Genomic DNA, 25,084 nt, shown 5'->3' on the forward strand with positions numbered 1-25,084 from the left:
GTAGATCCACAATGGGAGAAAATAAATCATGTATCATAAAGTAGTTTTTATTCCTGAGCTTTCAGCCCCTGCCAGGGGCCTTAATCAGAGGATAATGCTTAGACTTACAAGAATCAAAGGCAATATATAGCAAAAATTACATGGGGGGGGGGCCTAAGTCATTGTGATCGTTCTATCAAACGAGAACACCATCAACAGACATTTGGACATAGACCCGGCATATGCAAACTTAAAAAGAACATGTTCATAATAAACAAAACTTTATAACCAATACCCCCCGATTACACTGACTTAGAGCCCCTCCCCACCCCCCTATATACTTGTTAGAAATTTTGTTGAAAAAAACCTACCCAACTCTCCCAGGGGCTATATTGGTTAATCCTGATGAAGCCTCAGATAAGCATTTCAACAATACAGGCAGTCCCAGGGTTAAGTACGAGATAGGGACTGTAGGTTTGTATTTAAGTTGAATTTGTATGTAAGTCGGAACAGGTACATTATTTTAATAAATGCTATTGTTGACTGACTGCATCCAAGTGCTCTGCCAATGAATGATGGAGTTTCACCTTTTTCTGACCTTTTTATTATTTCTACTTTATTTTCAATGGTGATGGATTTGTATTTCAGAGACATTCTTGAAGGGTGAAGACAAAAGGTTAAGATGAGCTCTTCTGCACAGCACTGTACAGCTATCATAGCAGGAAGGCACCCGTCCTCAGCACGTCTGATGTACAGGGTGGGCCAGATATAATTATGCAATTTTCATTACGCTATAACTTATTCAGTTTATTACATACAAAATCACCTTAAAAATCCCGGACCATTGAGAAGTGTGCGAACTGAAGACATGAAGAATCGTCTTCGCGCAGAACTGGAATCATCCCTGCATCAATCAAAGTCATCCAGACGATTTGGATCTGCATAATTAGATCTCAGCCACCCTGTACTGACAAGAGGCAACTTCCTACTATGTGCGCAACAGTACACTACAACATGCTGCCTGCTGCGTCTGCAACACCACCGCCCCCATTCAACACGCAGCCATCCGAGGCACACTACAGTGCTACCCCCCGCCGCCCCGTTCGCCTTCAGTGGCCTCCATTCAGCCACAACCGGGTCACCGCTTGCAGCATTACCAGCCGCCCACCGAGAATGAATGGGGCAGGCAGTAAAACCACTTACCTCTAGGAGCCAGCCGAGGGACACTACACTGCATGAGCAGCGAAATTGCCCCCCTCCCGCCTCCGTTCAGCCACCGCTTGCAGTGTCCCCAGACTGAAGATTACAGGAGCGGCAGTTACTGAGGCACATGCGTCGCAGCTGCGGCCCCATTCGTATGTCGTAGGTCGGATGTCCGTAACCTGGGGACTACCTGTATAAAGAAATATTTCAAAGAATCTACTATTCAAACGTTCTTGGGAATAGTGTAAAAGGGACCTTTCAATTAGCACTTCAAAAAAGGGCTGGAGCTCTGCCATACATAGAATGCATTCCAATTCTATAGGGTGGTCCAGATCTAATTATGCAATTTTCATTACGCTATAACTTATTAAATTTATTACATAGAAAATCACCCGAAAAATCCTGGACCATTGAGAAGTGTGCGAACTGACGACATGAAGAATAGTCTTCGCGCTGAACTGCAATCATCCCTGCATAAATCAAAGTCATCCAGACAATCTGGATCTGCATAATTAGATCTGGACCACCCTGTATATGCGTTAAGCATTCCTTAATTCAATGAAAAGTCTTTCTTTGATCACATTTATCTTGTTTAAAATTGTCTAAACTGTACCTAGGGCAAGGTCCAGCCTACGAGTGTTACCAGCTAGCTCCAGCATCACTAGACCGTATGTTTTGGGAATGCACTAAATTAATGTCATTTTGGACAAAAGTTTTTTACATACTTTTCAGAGAGCCATGGTGTTACAATCACTCCTAATCAATTGGCAGGGATATTTGGTGTAGTCCCAGCCGGCTTTAAAGCCTATAGGATTAAATTGATTTTAATTGCCAATGCCACACTACTAGCATGCAGACTTACCTTGCTCATCTCATAGAATAACAGCCCCCCTTCTGTAACTCTGTGGATAGACACCGTTCTGTATTATCTTTAATTAGAAAAAACTAATTCTGTCTTAAGGGATATGTCCAAACCTTATTTGAAACATGGCAAAAACTCAATGATATTTTATAGAACCAGCATACTGGGTCTGTGGTTAACTCTCTTAAGTTGTTCATTATTCTGTTATATTTAACAAGTTCAGTCTTTTTCTTTTATGTTAATATCTGTTTTTTCTTTTTTTTCACTGTGGGTTGAATCTTATTTTGCATTTTCCCTTTTCAACTTCTTTTTCCCCCCTTGTTTTTTCTGTATTGATTTTGAAGTAAGTTGATAGTATTTGTTTGATGTAAAAAAAAAGTGAAAAGGCCAGATTTAGTAAACACAGTCCAGGATGGTGAGATGAGATTTGTAAGTAGAAAGCTGTAGTGGGAAAATCAGAAAAACACAAATGTTAAACAATAGTCTTAGTCAAGAGATAGAAAAGATTTAAAAAACAGTGTTTCTTGAAAACATTCAAACAAAGCCACTAAGGTATTAAGTTGAATCCACAAACTTGGTTGATGAGCACACTGTGCTGCCGACTTTTAAGTCATCACCAGTTATTGTCACTAGATGCAACATCAGTGAGACGTCTCCCGGCATCCCATGAAAACATCCCTAATTACAAGTGCTTGAAACAGAAGTGCCTTTGACAAAAAACATCTTTCTACATGAGGAGAGCGTTCTTAATTTTCAACACCACTAAAAATATGTCTGATTCAAACACCTCTAACTCCTGAAAATAGAGTCTTAAGTACTTTTTTAAGCCAAGAAGAAACTGTAATAAAAAATGACAAAAACGTGTTAGATCATGACTCCATCATATCCCCTCCCTAGATTGTGTGCATAGAGGCATTTAGGTCCAGGGAAAGTCATTAACCAGTTCCCTTGTTTTGCTGATGCTAGTTGCAGACAGTTCTCTTTACACTAAGAAACAATGTTTTCTACCTTAGTCCTATACTGTATCTCATCCACCTTGACAATATGCACCCTATTAGTTATATTGTTAGTCCAAGGTCTACAGGGAGAATGCAAAAGGAGATATTTCTGTTCCCTGGGGAAGACTTGTGTTTTTAATATCCGCATCAGAGACACAGTCCTTGAGATAACTATCTTTTACTAACATGGTTTTATGGTGTCTCATCTTTGCGTTATATGTATGCTTTCTTATACTACATATATATGGAATTTATATATTTTATTATTCTCTTATTTCCAGTTAATAAAATTAACCTGGTGGAGTTGAATGTTACTAGCAATGCACATTGTTGACATGCTTTTGTCATGCCACTGTATAGGAAAGTATTGTACTGCTGATTTTACATAGCTAAGAATTCTGAAATTCTAAACTACCAGATCATCAATTCTTAAAACCTTTTTCTTTTTTTTACAGTAGCAATGGATGTGCTGTTGAATTCCTTCTCAGAGTGTGAATTGATGATCTTGGTGCTGTGTATTTAATAGTTTACTTTTTAGAAGCCCATTTTACTGTATTCCAGTCACTCATTGAATAAACTGGTGTTGCTGATTTATGCAGCTCACTACCAACAGGAATTCCTGATCTAACTGAAGCCAGATAGCCTAATTATGTAGGCAAACTAAGTCAATCCTATTTTTCAATTTACCTAAGCATCCAGGATCCTTCAATTGTTAGATTTTATTGCCCAATGAATCATTTTAATTATCTTTCATTTTGGTTGAAGAAGCTAACCTTTATATAAGCCAGGGCACAAGACCACAGAAAGTAGGCCCTCACAGGACATAAAAAAGTTAGAACTGAATCCATTACTAGCTGAGTGGCTGTATTATACATTCCATTTAGACTGCTGTAGATTAAAATTGGAGGCTTAGCAAAATCTGTGATACTGCTGTGTGAAGGTTTGTATGGATACATGATCAATGCTGTGAGTTTTCTGAAGTTACAATAAGTAGCTTTGAATATGTAGTTTTTAAAACAGATTCTTTGCAAATTAATGGTTTAGTACAGTTTCATGATCATTGACCATTGAAGCACTTGTATACCCTAGCTCTCATCTGGGAGATTGTTTGGTCATAGACTCCTTACTGGGTAAAGCTCTGCCTTTGGCTCTCAGTCTGCTGTTCTCTAATTTGATATTTAGAAAGTGTAGTATCAGTCTTCCTTGTGTATTCAGAGTGCCTAAAGAAGTTTCAGCTGTACCTTTTACTCTCAGATTTTTTTTTCTGATATTTTTATGTTGTGGTCTTTTAATTTCAATTTTAATACATTTGTCATGAACTTTAATCAACTAAAAAACAGATAATAATGCACATTTTTATAAATATGTTTACATGATAGTTTAATATGAATAAAACATATTACATATAGCTGTAGTTGTTCAATTTCCAAGTTTCTTATTATCACTTAGCCATAATGTGTGTTTGAACAACATAAACAAAATGCAGATTTTTAGTATTAGTGGTTGGTGGTGGCAGCAGTATATGTATATATATATTTTCTTTACTAATAAAAATGTATTTGAATTTTTTTTAGTTTAGGGGAACTAAAAATTCAACTTCCTTGTATACTGTGCATCTAAGGCTTATACTAGTAAAAAAAAAAAAATCCCTGAAATTAAAAAAATCATGAAAAAGTAATAGTTTGACAAGATGGCTGTTGTATTGTTCATTTTCCTTTGAATTTTCTGTATTTGATATTTTAATAGTAATGTTTGATTGTCATGATGGGCATTATAACCTTTTACTCTGAAATTTATTGCATAGCAAAATTTGATTGCCGTTGTGCCGCTACTGGTTTTTATTACAGATTACTTGTTTGTTTGTAATAGGAAAGAACAGGTTGTAGTGAATTCTTGAAAGCTATCCTTGATATATATTTTGTTAGATACAGGGCATTTATATCAACAATGTATAGTAACTCTTATTTTCCTTTTCAGAATTTCCTACCACCAAGCTTGAGATGTCTGCTGTAGCAGACATCTTTGACAGAGACGGTGATGGCTATATTGATTATTATGAGTTTGTGGCAGCACTTCATCCCAACAAAGATGCTTATCGTCCAACCACTGATGCTGATAAAATAGAGGATGAGGTATGTATCATTTTCTGAAACCTCCTTGCCTTCTGTTAAATGTTCATAATAAATGTTAATGTTCGTGCTAGCTGTTTTTAACACGTATTTGGACTGCCAATACAAGTAGAGTTCCAGTTTGAGTTTTGATGACAACAGTGGTACATTTTAATTTTTTAGTCTCTTTACCTACAGGTAAATGTGACACATTTAAGAGACTACATTTATTAACTGTACGGTTTTATACTAGGTAACTAGGCAAGTGGCCCAGTGTAAGTGTGCCAAACGTTTCCAGGTGGAGCAGATCGGAGAAAACAAATACCGGGTAAGAGAAAATAAACATGGTTGATTACTGCCTTCTCATGAGCTTGTGGTAAGTAAAAACCACAATGTTTTTAAAATAAAATAAAATAAAAATAAAGAAAAAACTTTAGTAACATCAGATATTAATACAAAATAGGCAAAGTGGTTTTAAACCTTATTTGGATGCTGTTTTTAAACAATTTGGCTGTGAATTAGATTTTGGGAATTTTAAAATGAAAATGTGGAGATATGTGAATTAGGTTGTGTTTTGTATTTGTGTTCCATCTAGCTAAATGAGGAGGCAGTTTATATAGATGTTAAATATTTTTATTAAATATTTGATTGGAACGTTACTGTATATTTTAGGTATGTCATGCTAATGGCAAGTGAATAATATGTGCTTTGTTAAGGAAATGATAATTAGATTCTTGATCAGAGCTCATCCATCTTTTTTAATTTTATAGACATTTTATAGGAATTATGTAATTGTTAATGGTGAATGCTTACAAGATATTGCTGCATTACTTGTGCTTTAATAGTAACAGAACTCATCCCTGTACTAATTGAATCATTGTTTTGAAATTATTCATCTTATGCTTCTAATATACTAAGAAACATCTCCTGTCAAATTTTTATTAAATTGGCATTCTGCTAACTTCATTATCATTATATACTGTACATGTAGCACTCTGAGCTCTGTTTTGATCCATCTATCAGGTTATTCCATTTAATTGTGTAGACTACTGCAGAATTTGTATTATAAAATCCTTTAGATCAGTTTGTCACTAGAGGGCAATGAGCATTTCAAATTAAATAATATCTTTGGTACAAAATAAGGGAGTTAATCAAATCCTAATGAAGTAACCTTTAAAGCTATGCCAAACATCTATTCCATCACTTTCTTATTCTAAAGAGCTGTATCATGATAAAACCTTTAGGTTTAATAGCATTAATGTGCTAGATCTCAGTTTATAGTTTTAAGGAAGATATATGTATTTTATAATTAGAGAAAGCACCTATGTATTATTTCTGTTTAAAGTTGCCTATTTATAAAAGTAACTTGTTTTAAAGCATACCACTGCCTCTTATAATATAGTTGTCTTTCAACAGACCACTCAAACATTATATTACACATATGATATCTTGTGCCTGATGCCAGAACGTTTTTTAAATAGTTTTATCACAGTCAAAATGCAGTAGAGTGAGTCAGTACAGCAAGAGCAGATAAAGTCATTGTACTGTACTTGCATTGAATATATGATAAGATAAAAACAAAAATCTTTTGACAAACAGTGGAATTTCAAGCCAGCTATGACCAAACAAAATGTAGAATTGCAAGTCAAATTGTTTAAAGGTGAACACTTAAATCATTTTAGTGGTAGTGTTCTTTTTTTCGTTTTGCAGTCTTTAAGATACAAGTACGTTATAATACAAAAGCAATAAAGACAAAACCCTTTGTACATATCTTCTGCATTAGTGTTTTTATCAGTGTATTTGTTCTTTTGTGATAATTTATACACTAAACTGTTATCAAACAGTCTTACCTAACCTAAAGAATTCTAACCCACCTTCACAATCAAAAAAGGATTTCCTATTTTGCTTCAATTTATCGCTATTTATTCTATTTGATTTTTTTTTTTTTGCATTCTCTCTAGATGGGTGAGAAAAGGGGTATTTATCTGATTATAATGTGCACACTTTAATGAAACCTTGAAATCAATAAAACGATTAGAAAAAACATATAAAAAGTCATCATCGCAATTATTGGCACCATTACTTAAGATGAGTAAAAAAAGGTTATAAAAAAAATTACATGTTGGTGAATTACATTATTCTTAAACTGAAAAATTGTTGAAACCCAGTCTTATTCTGTAAAAAATTAATTGCTCATCAAGAAGTAATTGTTTTTAACAAAACAAAATGTGCCATCATTATTGGCACTCCTGCATGTAATACATGCAGGTAGCAGTTTTCTACAGCCATTCCTGACTTATGAAAGTCAACACACTTTTCTCTCATTTGAATTGCATGTTGCCTTATCTACCCATGTTGATGACTGAGTAAATAAATTTGCCTTCAGGGACACCTCATATTTATACCCAAATGAAATGGGAAGTAATGGATAACTGCTTGAAAGTTTCTATACACTCTGATCAAATTAGGTCAGATATAAATGAAAAAATCTGCTTCAGTCACTTTGTTAATATGAATTTCTAGGAGTACCAGTAATCGTGCAACTTGTAGTTTGTTAAAAATAATTACTTCTTGATGAGGGATTATTTTTTTCTTAGAATAATATACATTCAATTAAAGGTTGGTCTTCTCTCTCTCTTTGCAGTGTGAGATGATGGTAATTCATCAAAAGGTGATGTTTTATTTCACAATCCTTTTTACTCATCTTTCACAGGAGTAGCAATAATTGTGGATTGGACTGTGTATGTGTATATATACAGTATATACAGTGATCCCTCGCTATATCACGCCGCTTTCGGCTTCACTCCATCGCGGATTTTAACTGTAAGCATATCTAAATATATATCAAAGATTTTTCGCTGGTTCACGGATTTCTGCGGACAGTGGGTCTTTTAATTTATGGTACATGCTTCCTCAGTTTGTTTGCCCAGTTGATTTCATAAAAGAGACACAATTGGCGGATAGCAGAGAAGCTACCCAATCAGAGCACGTATTACGGATTAAACTGCTCAATGATATACAATGTGCTTCCCGCGTGGTGCTTTGCACATTTAATAGCTCTAATAGCCCGTATTGATTTTTCATTGTTTGCTTTTCTGTGTCTCTCTCACTCTGTCTGACATTCTGTGCTCTTGACGGAGGGGGTGTTAACAGATGGGCTTGTTTGCACAGTAGCTGTTTGCTTAGAAGATACGGACGCTCCACTAAAAAATGCTGAAAGACTACCTTCACATTGATCCCTTCATTACGGCCGCTTTATCATGGTGCTTCGCATACATAAAAGCCCAACAGCCCTATTTATTTTTGATTGTTTAGTTTTCTCTCTCTTTCTCTGACATTCTTTTCTATGTGCACTCCTTTGAAGAGGAAGATATGTTTGCATTCTTTTAATTGTAAGAAAGAACTGTCATCTCTGTCTTGTCATGGAGTACAGTTTAAACTTTTGACTAAAGGGTGTTATTTCATGTCTAGAGGGCTCTAATAATGTTAAAAACAACATATTTAGAAGGTCGTAAACAGGTTTTCAATACTCTAACTGCGAAAATATTAGATTTATAGATAAAGAATCCTACTTCGTGGAAATTCATTTATCTGTCTGGAGCAGATTAACCGCGATAAAGAAGGGTTTACTGTATAACTGTGCGGAGAATATTTATAAACAGTGTGGGAGAGTTTCTAAGGGCTTAAAATATATAAAAATAACCATACAAACATATGGTTTTATATATATATATATATATATATATATATATATATATATATCCATCCATCCATTTTCTAACCCGCTGAATCCGAATACAGGGTCACGGGGTCTGCTGGAGCCAATCCCAGCCAACACAGGGCACAAGGCAGGAACCAATCCTGGGCAGGGTGCCAACCCACAGATATATATATATATATATATATATATATATATATACTAGCAAAATACCAGCTTTGCAGCGGAGAAGTAGTGTGTTAAAGAAGCAATAAAAAAGAAAAGGAAACATTTTGAAAATAACGTAACATGATTGTCAATGTAATTGTTTTGTCACTGTTGTGAGTGATGAGTGGTGTTGTCATATATATATATTTACACACACACATAAACATATATATATACATATCTATACATATACACATATATACATACATACATATATATATCTACATATATACATATACATACACACACACATACATACATACACACACATATATACACACAAATACATATATATATATACATACACACACACACACATATATAAACATATATACATATACATATATATCTACATATATACACACACAGCTATTTCGTATCAGTGCAATACGCTGCTTGTTAAAACGGATAACTCCCGCTCTTATGTGCAAGTCTGCGGATATTATGAACTATCGTATTTGTTCAAGTTCTATTTAAATTTTAAATAGAAGGAATTTTTATTTAGTCGACAGAAATATCTTTGGTAGGAATGGTAAAAACAGACAGGAATATTATTCCTGAATAAATCAACTCAAACCTTAAACAACTTATAATATTTTGCTCTCCATAAAAATATATCCTGTCTAAATTATACAAGTTAGAAATAAAGTAAACATTAAAAGAACAAACATTCAAATTTCTTTACTCTTATGTAATTTTATATAAAAAATAAACTTAGATTTTAAATATCCCAAAAGATTTTGCTCTCCATAAAAATATATCCTGTCAAAATTATACAAATTCAAATATGAACATGCTGCATAACAAAACCTGGAAATATAAATAAAATGTGTTCCTTTCAGCAATAACAAATCAAATCATTCAGTTGTCTTTGCTCATATGTCATTTTAGAGCTGGACGCCTGGCATCTTTTTGGCCACAAGTTCGTTTCTGTTTGCTGTGAGGTTCTGTGTTGTGGAGATTCTCAGGATGGATTGCAGGTGCTCATCAGTGAGGCGACTCCTGTGTGCTGTTTTGTTAGTCTTTATCACTGAGAAGAGCTTCTCACACAGATATGTGCTACCAAACATGCACAAGGTTCGAGCCGCATGTAGACGGACTTTTTGTTCTTCAAAGTCACCAAAGCGCCGTGCAAACTCAGTGCGCTCAGTTTATCAGCAAAGTGCGATTTGGGAACACCGTAGTGACGACTTGGTTTAACATTACTTGGCAACAGGGAAAGAGGGAAAGTTGCACTGGTGCATTTGTGTCTCTCATAAAAGCAGCTTCACTTGAAATCACTTTGTGATTGTGCACGGTAAAACGTCCGCTGAAGTGTCAGATTCTTATTTAATTATTCTGCTTTCTGTATCTTCTGCATTGCATTCAGGTTACCCTGATGTTTTGTCTCATAGTGCCGTCTTAGATTAAATTCTGTAATTACAGCCACATTAGCTCCACAAATGAGACACACGGGTTCAGTAAACATATACTCAGCCTCCCATCGCTTTTAAAGGCTCTATTTTCAGAATGAACTTTTCTCTCCAGCATCGCGTGAGCTAGCTTCGCAATAAGTGTTCGGCAAGGCAGCTGAAGCGCTGCATTATGGGATCTGTAGTTTATTGTGTTACCAGCGCTTCATATACCTGGGCCATTAATAACAATAATACAGTATATAAAATGATCTCGCGGGCGGATATAATTACACGCCGTGCTGGATGTGGCCCGTGGCCCTTGAGTTTGACAAATATGGACTAAATAGAACTTGAAAAGATATATTTTTGAAATGTGATCGCAATTCAGATAGAGTTGACGCACTACAGCCTGCATCCTCCCTCGCTCTTACTTTTTACCGCTCATCTAATGAATACACTGAGTATGGCTTTACCAAAACAATCATTGATGGCGAATAAAGTATCCATTATTCGAGTATGTAGATCGGAATATATATATACATATATATATATATATACCCGCGTATCGCAGGAGAAGTAGTGTGTTAAAAAGCTAGAAAAGAAAAGGGAACATTTTAAAAATAACGTAACATGACTGTCAATATACAGTATTTGTTTTGTGAGTGTTACTGAGTGTTGCTGTCATCAAGGATTTGATTATCATTATTTCTTTCAATCAGGTTCGTATTTGTAGGATGTGTTGTGTTCAAGTTACATTCCGTGTTTGTCAATCGTTGTAAAGATGACAGGTTTCTTTCATCGATTCGTTTCTTACTGCATCAATAAACAGCTCGTCTTCTTCTTTATCTGAGACCTGACACACTGCATGCACGTTTTTTTTTACACTGTCTTCCTTTAGCGGGACATTGACTTTTTCCACCGTGTGCTTTGTTTCCGCAGTAGCTGGATTTATGAATATGCTTTTTAGACGCTTCATATTTTTTGCTGCCTTTTCAATTGTGTAATTCGTTTTTTGTTCAGCTCTTTGGAACTGTTGCTTTTATCTGTGCACGCGTCAGTTCACGTGAGCCGCTCGGTGTACATGCATCGAAGTTTCCCAGCTGTGCTGGTGCCATCTCGTGCTATGTCCGTGGCTGTATTTAATGTTACCTTAGTCCTGGCACTTAAAACTTTCTCTCGCAGTTTCGCTGAGTTTGTGTCAAACACCACCCTGACCATCTCATCTTCCTCTCCATAAGCACAGTCCTTCACCCGTGAATATTTACCCGTGGCAGTTTGCTATTGGATTGCCGCTGACGGACGGCCTTATATGGGCAGGCACTAAATTACAAACGCCAGCGGCAGCCTGTCTATGAACTTAATTTAAAGTGTAGGTTTACATCGTGCTTTGTTTCCGAAGTAGCAGAACTCATGAACATGGTTGTATATGTCACTCGCTCGCTTCTTATTGTTTCGCTGCCTTCTCAATTATATAATGCATGTTTTCTTCAGCGCTTTTTTGAGGTCTTCCTGATTTTCTATGTGCTGCGTGATTACGTGGGAGGCGTGATGATGTCACACGAAACTCCGCCCCACGGCGTTCAAGCTCATCTCCATTACAGTAAATGGAGAAAAAGTGCTTCCAGTTATGACCATTACGCGTAGAATTTCGATATAAAACCTGCCCAACTTTTGTAAGGAAGCTGTAAGGAATGAACCTGCCAAATTTCAGCCTTCCACCCACACGGGAAGTTGGAGAATTAGTGATGAGTCAGTGAGTGAGTGAGTGAGTGAGGGCTTTGCCTTTTATTAGTATAGATATGCACAGAGTATCTGTTCTTCATCGAATTGGGACATCAGAGAGTTTATAATGAGTCAGGAAAACTTTTATAGATGTGAGAGTAGTCATGTCTGCATTAGTTACTCTTGCTTTCAGAGCTAGATATTGATTATGATTACTGAAATTAGAAATATGAAATATTCATCATTTTTTGCTTTGTACCCTCCCCCACCATAACCTGTCTGCTGTGGGGAGTAATGAAAGCTTTAGATTTGTCAAAAATGTTGATCTCTGGTTTTCGATGGATCTTGACGTTTTAGGGTCCCCAATACCAAAAACATCAATATCTCGAAGATGAGTGTGTGTCTGTGTGTCAGGACAGTCTAGAGCTAAAACGGCTGGACGGAAAAATACCAGACTTGAAACGTAAGCCTGTTATGAGATGCCAATGTGCTGATTAGTTTTTGAGCCAAATCATGCAAGAGAAAGAGACACTCTTGAGGAACCCTCGAATATCGTCTTCTCGTCAACTGACATTGTACTGACACATTTTATGATCAGAAAGATCAGCATCAGAGCGGTAAATAATTACTGAAATGTTATAGAATAGTTTAGGTAAATTGGTTCTAGGGCGCAAAGCCTAATGACGTTCACATCCAACTTTTTCCTCCTTTCTTTTGTTACCACTGCTTTGGTCCCTTTAAGTGCAGTTAAATGATAATACATAAGGTTAATTAATACATTTAAAAACAATATGTCTTTTCTATGTTCTCTTGTTCCAATGTTTTTTCAGAGAATATTCCATATGCAAAAACATCTTTGAATATTCTCACTTGGAACTTATGTGCATGTACAGCATTTCTAAATGGTAACTGTGGTAGTAACATAAATCATTTGGAAATCTTTGAGTCCATTTTATGTATTGGTTGTTTAATGCAAAGTGTTAGAATTCATGATAAATGACAAAAATTTTTACTTTTTAAAGTTTTCATAAATTTCTTGCTGTAATTACACCATAATGTTCTCTTGTTTTATATACATTTTTAAATTTCAATTCCTTAATTACACATTTTGTGCAATAATGAACAAAGCATAATATTACTGATTAGCCTGTAATGTGAATGGTATGTACTATATATTTGGCAAGCTGAGTTTATTTCCACTCTAAGATAAACTCCTTTGAATATTGTCCTTCAGAATCACTTAAATGTACAAAGTATACTGTAAGTGTATTTTTTGATAGTCATTAAAGCAAAAATGCACTCTCAAGTATTTTGTTTGTTTTTTAGTGGTATAAGCAGTGTTAAAACAAGTTAACTTCTTATTTGATCAAGTGTTATAAACTGTTGGTGTTAGGCCATTATTGTAGAGTATGTATGTAAGCATCTAAGAAAAATGTTAAATATTTCCATAGGTTTCAGATGTAATCACTCAAAATGAGTTAGAGATACTGCATTATGTTGCATGCAGTCATTCCTTTTCAGTAATGTGGCAACAGAGCTTTATAAAACCAACTGAAAGGGCAGGTAATGCTTGAAGTGGCATGTGGAGCATTTCAGCTTCTACTTGATAAACAGGTTCTAATCTCAAAACAAGGATCAGTTACAATCTTTTTCCATTAGAATTTAATTTGTACGCTGTTTAGATTTTTATTGGTTTTAAACTGTACAATACTGTAGGTTGTGAATGTTAAATGTGTTTTTCAGGCACATGTCCACACAGCAAAACTCATTTTGGTTCTAAATAAATAATGCTAATAATAAAAATACAATTTATTTTATTGTTATTTTCAAGACACACAAGAACGGAATCTGATTACCATGACTAAAAAAATATTGAGTTATTTCACAAATTACATTACCTCGCAAAGATATTTCTTGTAATATCATCATGAACATGCATGCTTTGAAATGCCAGAGAGAGAGAGAGACTCTACATGTATCTGTATTAAATAACTAGATAAACATTTCTTTGTTTTAGATTGACAGAAATAAGCTTCCGCAGTCAAGGTCACATTACAAGATAAAACTATAAACTACAAAACCATATGTGTGTGCAAATTGTAGGAAGATTGAACAAATGAACATTATTTGGCCCCATGGGGTTGTGGAGTTTGGCAATATTGTATTAGAATAAGTTAGAGAAATATTGGAAACCAGTCCATATAAATAATTAAACTAACAAATTTGTGTATCATACTCAGATCTATGCTATTTATAGGGTTAAATCAAGTTCAAAACTACACTGAAAATCATAGCATGGACAAATAAGCCATTATTGTTAAAGAAATTGCTACTGCTAACTGCCCAGCCTACTGCACGTTTTGCAACATTATTTTGCCTTGCTTGAATGTATTCCAAATTTTCTAAAGCCTCGTTTACTGAATGTATTGTCTCACAGTGTTTTTTCTTTTTATTCCAAATTATCCCTTCTCTTGGATGTAGTTCTTCCTTGGAAATCAGGTAAAGTATATGGATAACGTTTTATCATGCTTGGTATGCTATGGTAGCAAACAGGTTGCATGATCAGGATGCAGATGTGCTCAAATTTATCTGGGCTAAATCAGTATGTAAAATAATGTTATGCAGGTTTTCTATCCTAAATCATTTGTATATATGTTACAGTGCATCCGGAAAGTATTCACAGCGCATCACTTTTTCCACATTTTGTTATGTTACAGCCTTATTCCAAAATGGATTAAATTCATTTTTTTTCCTCAGAATTCTACACACAACACCCCATAATGACAACGTGAAAAACGTTTACTTGAGGTTTTTGCAAATTTATTAAAAAAAAAAATTGGGAAAGCACAGGTACATAAAGTATTCACAGCCTTTGCCATGAAGCTCAGACTGGGGCGACGGTTCATCTTTCAGCAGGACAACGACCCCAAGCACACAGCCAATATATCAAAGGAGTGGCTTCAGGACAACTCTGTGAATGTCCTTGAGTAGCCCAGCCAGAGCTCAGACTTGAATCCAATTGAACATCTCTGGAGAGATCTTAAAATGGCTGTGCACCGATGCTTCCCATCCAACCTGATGGAGCTTGAGAGGTGCTGCAAAGGGGAATGGGCGAAACTGGCCAAGGATAGGTGTGCCAAGCTTGTGGCATCATATTCAAAAAGACTTGAGGCTGTAATTGCTGCCAAAGGTGCATTGACAAAGTATTGAGCAAAAGCTGTGAATACTTATGTACATGTGATTTCTCCATTTTTCTAATTTTAATAAATTTGCAAAAACCTCAAGTAAACTTTTTTCATGTTGTCATTATGGGGTGTTGTGTGTAGAATTCTGAGGAAAAAAATTAATTTAATCCATTTTGGAATAAGGCTGTAACATAGCAAAATGTGGAAAAAGTGATGTACTGTGAATACTTTCTGGATGCACCGTAGTTTAGAACTAGCATTTTAGGTTTGAGTACTTTTTGATTTTCTCTCTAATGTTTGCATTGATTTGTGGCATGTTCCCTAAAATATGTGTTTCCACTTTAAACAACAGAGATCTGAATTATTTGAAAATTACTTTGTTGTTTTTGGCAGTTGTTTTTGTCTTGCTTCAATCCTTTTACCTCAGGTTTACACATTGATTGGCATTGCTCTTTGTCTTGCATATTTGTGTAATTAATTTTATAATAGACTGAAATCTTTCTGAAGCACCATGTTACCTCCAAATCAATAGTTGACATACATGGTGGAATAAAATATTTTGCATCCATATTCTTGATTATTTTCTTTTTCTGTTGCTTGCAAAATTTAATAAAGTAATTTTAAAATGATCAGTTTAACCAACTGTGAATAGACTGTTTATTTCTAAATTTAATTTTTATAATTAAAAATCATGAAATATAGATGGATTAAATAAAAGGCTGTAGGTCATGTACCTGCACTTACATAATATTAATGTGCAGATGCTTTCATTTGAAGGCCCGGTGGAATTTGTATGTAATAATCATTGCTTAGTATTTATTTACAAAAATCTTGATATGTACCATTTTAATTAAAAAAAAAAAACAGTGTTATTCAGTATTCAGCTCCATAGAATATCCAGTAGACTCTTGAGATTATTTTTAAAGTACTGTTTGTTTTATTATCTCTGTAGACTTTCTTTATATTCATCTTTGAGCCCAGTCAGATCCTAAAATGTGTCTCATTGTGCATACAGTAGTAAAGCCACTATTTAAAATATGCCATAATAGTTTCATATTTTGTTTACAGTATGTAGAAATCATTATTTCATACTGACTCGTCTATTGTAATTGCTTTCATAGTTTGGTGATTCCCAGCAATTGCGACTTGTTCGTATTTTACGCAGCACTGTGATGGTGAGAGTAGGAGGTGGATGGATGGCTCTTGATGAGTTTCTAGTTAAGAATGATCCTTGCAGAGGTAAGGAAAGTTTAACTAATGTTTATATGCTGATCCCCTTCCATTATTGCTTTGGATGTTATTTTTGTATTTATTTTATATTTATATCTTTTGCATAATTAATATTCTTCAAATATGCTCTACTTAATGTAGTTGTTGAAATTTTGTCCAGTTGCATTGAGCATTTTTTCTTTAAAGCACAAGGATACATGAATTTTTTTAATATGTTTTCTGAATGATATACGTTGTTAATACCTGAGGGGAAATAATCTTTTTCACATGACCATTGGGGGATAAGAGCTCAGAGTCAGTATGTATAAATAATATGACCAGAAGTAATATGTATTATCGTGGGTATTTTATAATAGTTTTATGTATTTGTTTCAAAGCCTCAAGTGGTAATTACACTTTCCACCATCACCAGGAGCCAGTTGCAATCAGTCCAAACCTGGTTCATATTTATTTTTTACCTTTGTTTCTTTTGGAAAGTTACTGGGCTAGACATATTTTAGTTTAATGGTTTTCTGTTGTGACCAGAGGCATATACAACCTTTTTTGTCATGCGACAGTGAAAAGTCAATGCCAGCTGGGTTCTGTACTGCAATATAGCAAGGAGAGGGAGGTCTGTTGCAAAAATGTTGCCAAAGGAATGAAAGAATATACTTAATCACAGGTTATTTGCTACACGTGAATTTCCTGATATTTGGCAATCAAAAGTTGCAAGGGGGAAGAACACTTTTCTGTAACCCACAAAATTAAGGAATTTTTTACAGAGACTAACATAAATAATAAGATATAGACCTAAAACAGTGTATTTAGTTGATACTAAACAGCAATATTAGAAAATAACACTAAAATTACATCTAATTTCTTAATTTTGAAGGCATTTTTACAATAAACATTTCAGTTAGTGATATTATAGTCCAATAAAAAGGTCTAAGATTGAATAGAGAAGACTGTATCCATGGATCTGCAATCAGTATCATTTGGGTGTGTGCGCCTTTGCTTGCAAAGGAGCCTTAGCATATGTGATAGAAAAAAAAATGTCTAAAAACTGGAAAAGTCAAGGTTTTTGTCTACAGTTACAAGCATTCACACCAATCTGCTCTTCAGTACACACTCCTGCCCCTTTTCAATGCTCATGATGATAAACCTGTCCAATCAGACCCAAATAAAAAGTTCTTAAAAGAAAAATATTATCCTTGATTGATTGACATGAGTGGGGCATAATCAGATCTGGTGTCTTACAGGTCTCTTTTATGAGATTATGCATTTCATGTTTTACAGTGCCTCAAAAACAGAAAATGTCTGTAATGATGGTCATTATAAACAAGTGGTGCCGTGGAAGAGAAAAGAATAAAAAAGATTGTAACAAAAGACTCTGCTGTTTTGAAAACTGTACCAGTCATTAAAATATATATATAAATAAAATAATTAGAAAAAGCCATAAATAATGAAGTTTGGACTAATGAGAATGACCTTAAAGATTATCAAGAGAGGGCTGGTATCGCTGCTTCCAGTAGCTTTAGCATCAATGGCCAGTCCAGTTCTGCATTGTTAACAATGATGTGGCAGATAATTAGGCAACTGCAGGAAATAAGACATACCAACAATGGACCTCTTTCCAATCTTTTACTTTATTTAGCCACAAAACACTCAGTCAGATATAACCTTAAAATTGTTCAATTGATGCTCATTAACTGCAATATTGGAATAAAATTTGAATTCCAGCAGATGAGAATGTGATGTTGCACTTAACAGTTTGTTTGTAATATCCATTGCAATACACATTTGAGCAAATGGAAGGTGAGGTTGACCCGATATAATTAGTGAATTCTTTCCTACTATAACTTCTGCACCTGACTTATACAGTATGCCTGTGTGATGTTCATAATATAATGTTATAGCAATAAAAGTGGCTCATCGAATGTAAAAAAAGAAAAAGTATACTTTAATATGTCCAAAATCTGACATTTACATGTCAACAAAGGGTTGGAAACAACTGAACACATTAACTTCAAGAAAGTTCAGTGGCCTATAAGGTCATGTTTGGAACCGTTTAATAAAATATCCACACAAACATAGAAAAATATGTATTACAGTCCACCATAAATTACTGCATTATGATAAAGCATGTAAAACAAAAATTACCTGCTTGTTTAAGGCTTCATTGACTCAGTGTGTATGTTTAGTTGCAGTACACATTTTCACATAGTTTCAAGTTTCATATAGCAATTATGTTGCCATCTACATTGAAATAGGCATGGACTGTGATATAATTAAATAGCTACTGAAATAACCTAAATAACCTACTGAATGAAGAACTGAACTGCATCTGGGTAGCAACAGGAGAGGGATGATGGGGTGCAGTACACTCTTCTTGTCCACTTTTTTGTAAACATTTTTCATGTAATAAAAGGGAAAAAAAATAACAGTGATAGTCAAAAACCACAACACCTATAAACAGAGAGACTACCAAACAGTAACCTGAGAGATTACAGCCTATGGCACATTCATCAGAATTTCTGATGTGGATGGTGAGCTTTTGATGTAAATACAGTATAACATAATAATTTTCAGATAGAGTGATTACAAATAGTAATAGATTGGTGTACAGTTAAGTAGTAAAATTCTACAATGAACAGTAAAAGATGTAGACACAATATAATTATTAGTTTACCACTGTAATTTCATACCAAATCCATTAACATGAAGACCGCAATACTGAAGAAAAAAAAATATAAAGTTGACTTTCCAGGGGGTCACCCCTTACTTCCCCCAGTGGACACCCATAGAAATGACATCAGTTTCAGATGTCATAGTAGACTTAGTGAATGGTGCCTCACTCTCAGCAAGTCATTGTCTTATTGACCAATGTTTTCGCTCGAGATATTTAAACTGCACCAGATCTCCATTCATACTGGAAAATATGGGCAAAACCACCATGATATTTAACAGCATCTTTTACTGGTCCTTTCAACTTGTTGATCCTCCATTGGTCTCGTAAATGGGCTGTCCTGAGCACTTTTTTCATGGTTCCTTTGACTTTTATTATGTTGTGAAACATCTACTAATAGAGCTTGTACAAAGACAAAATGTTTATTTCATATGTTGTTATTTTCTAAATTCTGCTGGTTATCAATTCAGTTAAATAAGTGAAGTACTGTGTAAATGTACTTCTATATGCAATGACAAAATCAATTCCACTTCTTCATTTACAATAATGTATATTTACCTTTAGTTTAATATCTGCTTTGGATGATTGGGTGGAAAATGTACTCCTGCACAAATGCATTTATTTGACATTAATACTGTAATTTGTTACCCTGCATTACCCTGTTGTTTAATGACATATTTTTGTATGTAGTCTTACGGATTTTTCCTTTGATGTGTTCTTTTCTAATTTTTTTTCTCTGTAGTGACAGCCACAGCTGGTTATTTCTGCTGTAGAGGTATCTATGTTGAATGAGCTCTAAATGCCTGCTCAGTTAACTGGCTTTTGCAGCTTTTGTTTATTCTACTGCAGTCAGATACGGGGTCATGTGTATTCCTTTCAGTTAGTTTGATGCCTTCATCCAAATTTTTTCAAGATTCACTTGTGTTGGAATTTCTGTTTGAGAAAGAAGAAAGTGAAGTTGTAATGATAAAGCTTCATTCAAACTTCATAACTATGGATAAGTTTGTTGACTTTCTCATGAACCTTTGGAGTAAATTAAAAGTAAATGAATCCTTCCAACACTAGTGTGTCCTGATGCTAGTAGAGCTGTTTTAATATTAAATAGCACTGTATTAAAAGGTTTGTGCTTCTCCACCTCATTATGTGTTTACAATCAGACTTCCACTTTGTTCCATCTACTAAAGATACACGTGCATTTGTTTAATAAGATAAGCATGGCTTGTAGCCTTAACGTTTTAAAGTGCCAAGGTTGAAACCATCCTGCAGTTGTCTTTGTTGCATATGTTAGAGGTCATTTGCTCTGCACACTGAATGTCTGTCATCTGATCAAATTATCAACATGTCTGGGGCTATAGGTTCAGCAAAATGCTTTGGTTTGCAGTGTGTGAAAATCTGACCGATAAGAACTTAAACGCTTGCTGAGTGTTCTTTACCTGACTGTTTCCACTAGTGTTTTTCTGCTGTTTAACAAAAGTGTGTTAACCCTTCTTTTTAATTATTTGTTTGTCTTCTCAGGCAATATAAGACAAAAGCATAGCACAGGTTCTAAATGTTGGTGGCAAGATTTTCTTTTTCTTTTTGCATAGAGTGTATGGAATAAACACATACATTATAAGCTTTGTACACGTATGTTCAAATTATATGAGAAAATGTTGTTTTGTTTTCATTTTATGACTTTTTTATGAATATTCAATACAGCACGTGGAAGAACAAACTTGGAGCTGCGAGAGAAATTCATTCTTCCAGAAGGGGCATCACAGGGCATGACTCCCTTCCGTTCCAGAGGTCGCAGGTCAAAGCCATCTTCACGTACAGCCTCCCCAACTCGTTCCAGCTCCAGTGCTAGTCAAAGTAATCACAGTTGCACCTCTGTCCCATCCTCCCCAGTGACTCCTGCCAGCAGTTCCAGAGTAAGTAACAATTAACCTGCCAGCCATTAATGAAACATTTAATTCCTTTACCAATCATGAAAAATAATTCCTGTAGTTCTCTGCAGGAACCTCAGTCCAATCATGAAGAGTGAGTCATGCAGTTCTCTGCAGGAACCTCAGTTCATTTACTTGTACCAGCAATATAATTCTTGCAGTCAACACACAGACTGCATAGCATAGATAGAGGATGGAAATATGAATTGACCAGTAAATTAGAAGCTTCAAGCAAAAACATAGTTCTGTTCCAGCAGCCAAGTACAACACTGTGGCAGCTGCAACAGTTTATTAGCCATCCTCATAGCCACCTTTACCACTCCTCAAAAATAAGGATTTGAATTATTTCAACTCCTCCACTTGGGGAAGTAGCTGTTAAGAGTTCCTGTTAAATGCCATACTTTGTCTTATCCATTAAAATGATGTGAAGGTCCAAAAAAATTTACCGGTAAATTTCCCACATTGGATTGGATAAAAATCAAATGAAGCTGCAATATGGAATTTTACCTTTTGAGCTACTGATGAAGTTTATCTGCTTTCAAAAAAGCTAACAACAAAGTGCTAGGATAAGAAAATGTTTCAACTTACTATAAACAGAGTCAGATTTCTGTAGCTTGGTCTTAAAGACTGATTTGATCTCCATAACATAATTAACACTGCCCCCAGTTTTTGTTATTAAAACATGCTTTACACATAAGTGTGTATTTGTTATCACATTAATGGCCTGCCTCTAGCAATTCAGCTTCAGTTGTGTCTGAAAGAGACCGTGCTCAGAATTTGCTCAATGTATGCCAAACATACAACATATTTTATCTAATGAGCAGTATATACTAGTAATTATTGAAATTACATTGTTTTCAGTATTACTGTATGGTCTTATTTCAAACTTGATAGAAACTTAGAAAAAATATTATTATTAGTGTAAACAATTATGTCTTGTGTGTAAGAAATGTACATTTTTAAATTTACAAAAAAGTTTTTTTTGTTTTGGTTGTATTACATTCTGTTTTCTATTTATTTATTACTGGTGACCTTTCTTATCTTCACAGAAGTAACATACACACAGTTCAATTTTATTAGACTGCTTGAAAAGAGCATACATAACCATTTTATCACATTAGAAATCATTATTGCCTTTTGCATTTACATAAGACATTCAGCATTTCACACCAGAAAAATATTAATGGTTTAATTTTGTTGGCAAAACATAGATTTCTGCCTTTTTTGGTGTTTTAAATTATTTCAAACTGTATAACTGTTTGTTATACAGAAAAGTAAGGCTAAGAAACCTGCCTCATGTTACATATTTTACTATTTCTATCTGCTTTGACTAAACACAATTCTTCAGTTAGTGACCAGCCTTGCCATGTAGAAGGCATGTGGTTTTAAACTGTGCCAACGGGCCTACAGGCCTTTTGAGTGTGTGAAGTAACTCGTAAAACAGCACTTATTTAAGTGCATAGCCGTACGTCTAAAGCGTACAGAAGAAGCTAAGAATCTTTAAGTAAAGAAGAAGAAGTAAAGAACTTTTAAGTATAGAAATAACTAAAGTTTATGAAGAAAAGCTAAGTTTAGAGAAGATACATTTTTCTTTTTTTTTCTTTTATTCTTGCGTAGATTATTTCCTTTTTAACTTTATATTAACTAAATATTTTTAAAACAAAGTTTGGACTCAGAGATTTCTTTTGCCACGCGTTTTACCCGTGCTTGATCTCGCCTTATACTTCGGCGGCTACATATAGTGTAAACTGTTATTATTAAAGTGTTTTACACACACTGATAATATTTGAGAAGATAACATACAAGCACTAAATTATAGATAATAGTTTAAACAAAAAATAAGTTAAGATGGTCCAAATACTTTATAAGATTTTTTTAAAAGCTCATCCTGTTCTGTTTTTGTACATCTTAACTTCAAAATTTGGAACTTTTAAAACAGCTGGTTAAATTCTTAAACATTCTGTATATTGTAAGCCTTTATTGAATCATCTCTCATCAGTCCTTCTTATCATCTTCAGGTTGTTTCTGCATCAAAATCAAAACGTACAACTTTTCACTCTAATCGAGGAAACCTTCCAGGAGAAAATGAGAATCAACCTACTCCTTCCAGTGCCAAATCTAAATATAGTGGTGAGTTATTTCAGGCACATGTCAAAGAACTATTTTTTATTTAATCTACGTACAGCTCATACTTATTATTCCCGCATGTTTAGTTTGGTCTGGCATATAAGTAAATAAGATGGATATGGTAATGACCAAAAAACACCCACAAGGGAAATTCAGAGGGCTCCCTTTTTCCTGCAACCTTTCTGTCTTGTAAGTTTAGTATACTTTTCTAAGTAAAAGGAGACAAAGTACTAGATGAGTCCGAATTTTAACAGCTGTATTCATCCTGCTGCATTCTCATTAATAAAATGCAGTGAAAAAATGTTAATTCTGCATCTCAAACTGCAGCTCCAACACAAGATAAATAGTATATCAGAATTCATGCATTCATTACCAAATGCACTTAATCCAGTTTTGGGTTGTGGAGGGCATGGGCCTACCCATGTACACATTTGCATTAAGACAGGGCCAATTAATACTTGTCATTGAACCTGACCTGCATGTTTATGGCATGCAGGAGGATGCAGACCCTGGGGAAATGTACAAAATTCATACAGGCTGTAAGTGGGTATACAAACTCAAAGCACTGTATCAGTGAAGCAGCAGTGCCACCCTCTGCGACACTGACTTTTAGTCTGAGATTGGTAACGACTCACAGCTTGGGAAACACTGATCTAGTGTCAATTACCATGTCAAAAGGATCACCATTGACTCACCTCACCCAAGTCATCTCTTGTTCCAAAAACTCTTCTCTTTTAACCTTTTTTTTTTTTTCTTTTTTTTTTTCCAGAAAGGGGGAATACTTTGTGTAGAATTTGTTTTTTGTTACTCAGATGGTATTCCTGGGTCTGGTACACCCACAGTGTTTTGGGGTTTTTAAAATAATAAAAACATAATGTTTTATGTCAAGCATTGAAAATGGGTCCCACATACCCAGTAGGCACACAAGGCTTAAATGCTTTAGGTTCATAACTAATAGACACCTTTATTCAGTTTCTTTCCCAGAGCCATCGCCTTCACAAAACAGTAATTTAACCAGTCTTTCTCACTTACTAATGTGTTCTTTTGTATACTATTTGAAAATTTGCTTTTTACAGAAGCTCATCTCTTTATTATAAAAAAAATCCTGTTAGAGAAAGATGGGAGACGAGACATGATCTTCACGTTAAGATCATGGAAGACACTTAAAAGACCCTCGAGATGAAAGAAATTGGCCACAGAGCATCTCGCGGGGACCTTAAGCATGAGACTTTGTGCCAAGAGATTGACCCAGGACCATCTTCCAGGGACGTAGAACATGAGATTCTAGCAAGACACGCCCTACTTACAACCAATATCAAATAAGACCATGGGCAGCAAAACACTCACGTAAGGCTTTGAGCACACACAGGTCCAGGGCTCTCAGCGCATATAAAGTGTATAAGTACAATGCGTTATAGATAAAATGTTGATGACTAAGTAAAGAAGAAAGAGCAGTGTGGAGAAAAGAGACTCAAAAGTATAGGAGAGAAAAAAATGCAAAAAAGAAAAGGAATAATCTAGGTGCAAATTCAGAAAATAAGGAAAGTAATCATCAGCCCAGAACAAGTTGAACTAAAAAAAAGCATGTCCAGTCGGGCTCAGAATTAAAAGACAGAGTAAAAGACAAAGTAGAACTTATTAAAGACGTTCACAAACATTGGTGCTATACACATGCAGAGCAGGTTAGAGATTATAAAAGCAGTGGAATTCGAAAGGCTCATGTGGAGAAAGTTAAAGAATATGAAAGTAGGAAAATCAGAA

General features: G+C 34.9%; 1 protein-coding gene across 4 annotated transcripts in view; it reads left to right on the plus strand.

Moving 5' to 3' along the window:
* Nucleotides 1-25,084, plus strand: part of macf1a (microtubule actin crosslinking factor 1a) — an 826,555-nt gene that overhangs the window by 788,670 nt on the left and 12,801 nt on the right. For 3 of the 4 annotated variants that reach the window (XM_039739817.1, XM_039739819.1, XM_039739820.1), the window contains 7 exons: nucleotides 5,020-5,174; nucleotides 5,404-5,478; nucleotides 14,673-14,690; nucleotides 16,498-16,615; nucleotides 20,014-20,046; nucleotides 20,970-21,181; nucleotides 23,215-23,326. In XM_039739817.1, the coding sequence (XP_039595751.1) occupies nucleotides 5,020-5,174; nucleotides 5,404-5,478; nucleotides 14,673-14,690; nucleotides 16,498-16,615; nucleotides 20,014-20,046; nucleotides 20,970-21,181; nucleotides 23,215-23,326 (723 nt within the window). The remainder of the gene's footprint in view (nucleotides 1-5,019; nucleotides 5,175-5,403; nucleotides 5,479-14,672; nucleotides 14,691-16,497; nucleotides 16,616-20,013; nucleotides 20,047-20,969; nucleotides 21,182-23,214; nucleotides 23,327-25,084) is intronic. The other variant, XM_039739818.1, reaches the window with a different exon arrangement.

The sequence above is a fragment of the Polypterus senegalus genome, chromosome 17, assembly GCF_016835505.1.
Source record: "Polypterus senegalus isolate Bchr_013 chromosome 17, ASM1683550v1, whole genome shotgun sequence".
In the NCBI taxonomy this organism is placed as follows: domain Eukaryota; kingdom Metazoa; phylum Chordata; class Cladistia; order Polypteriformes; family Polypteridae; genus Polypterus; species Polypterus senegalus.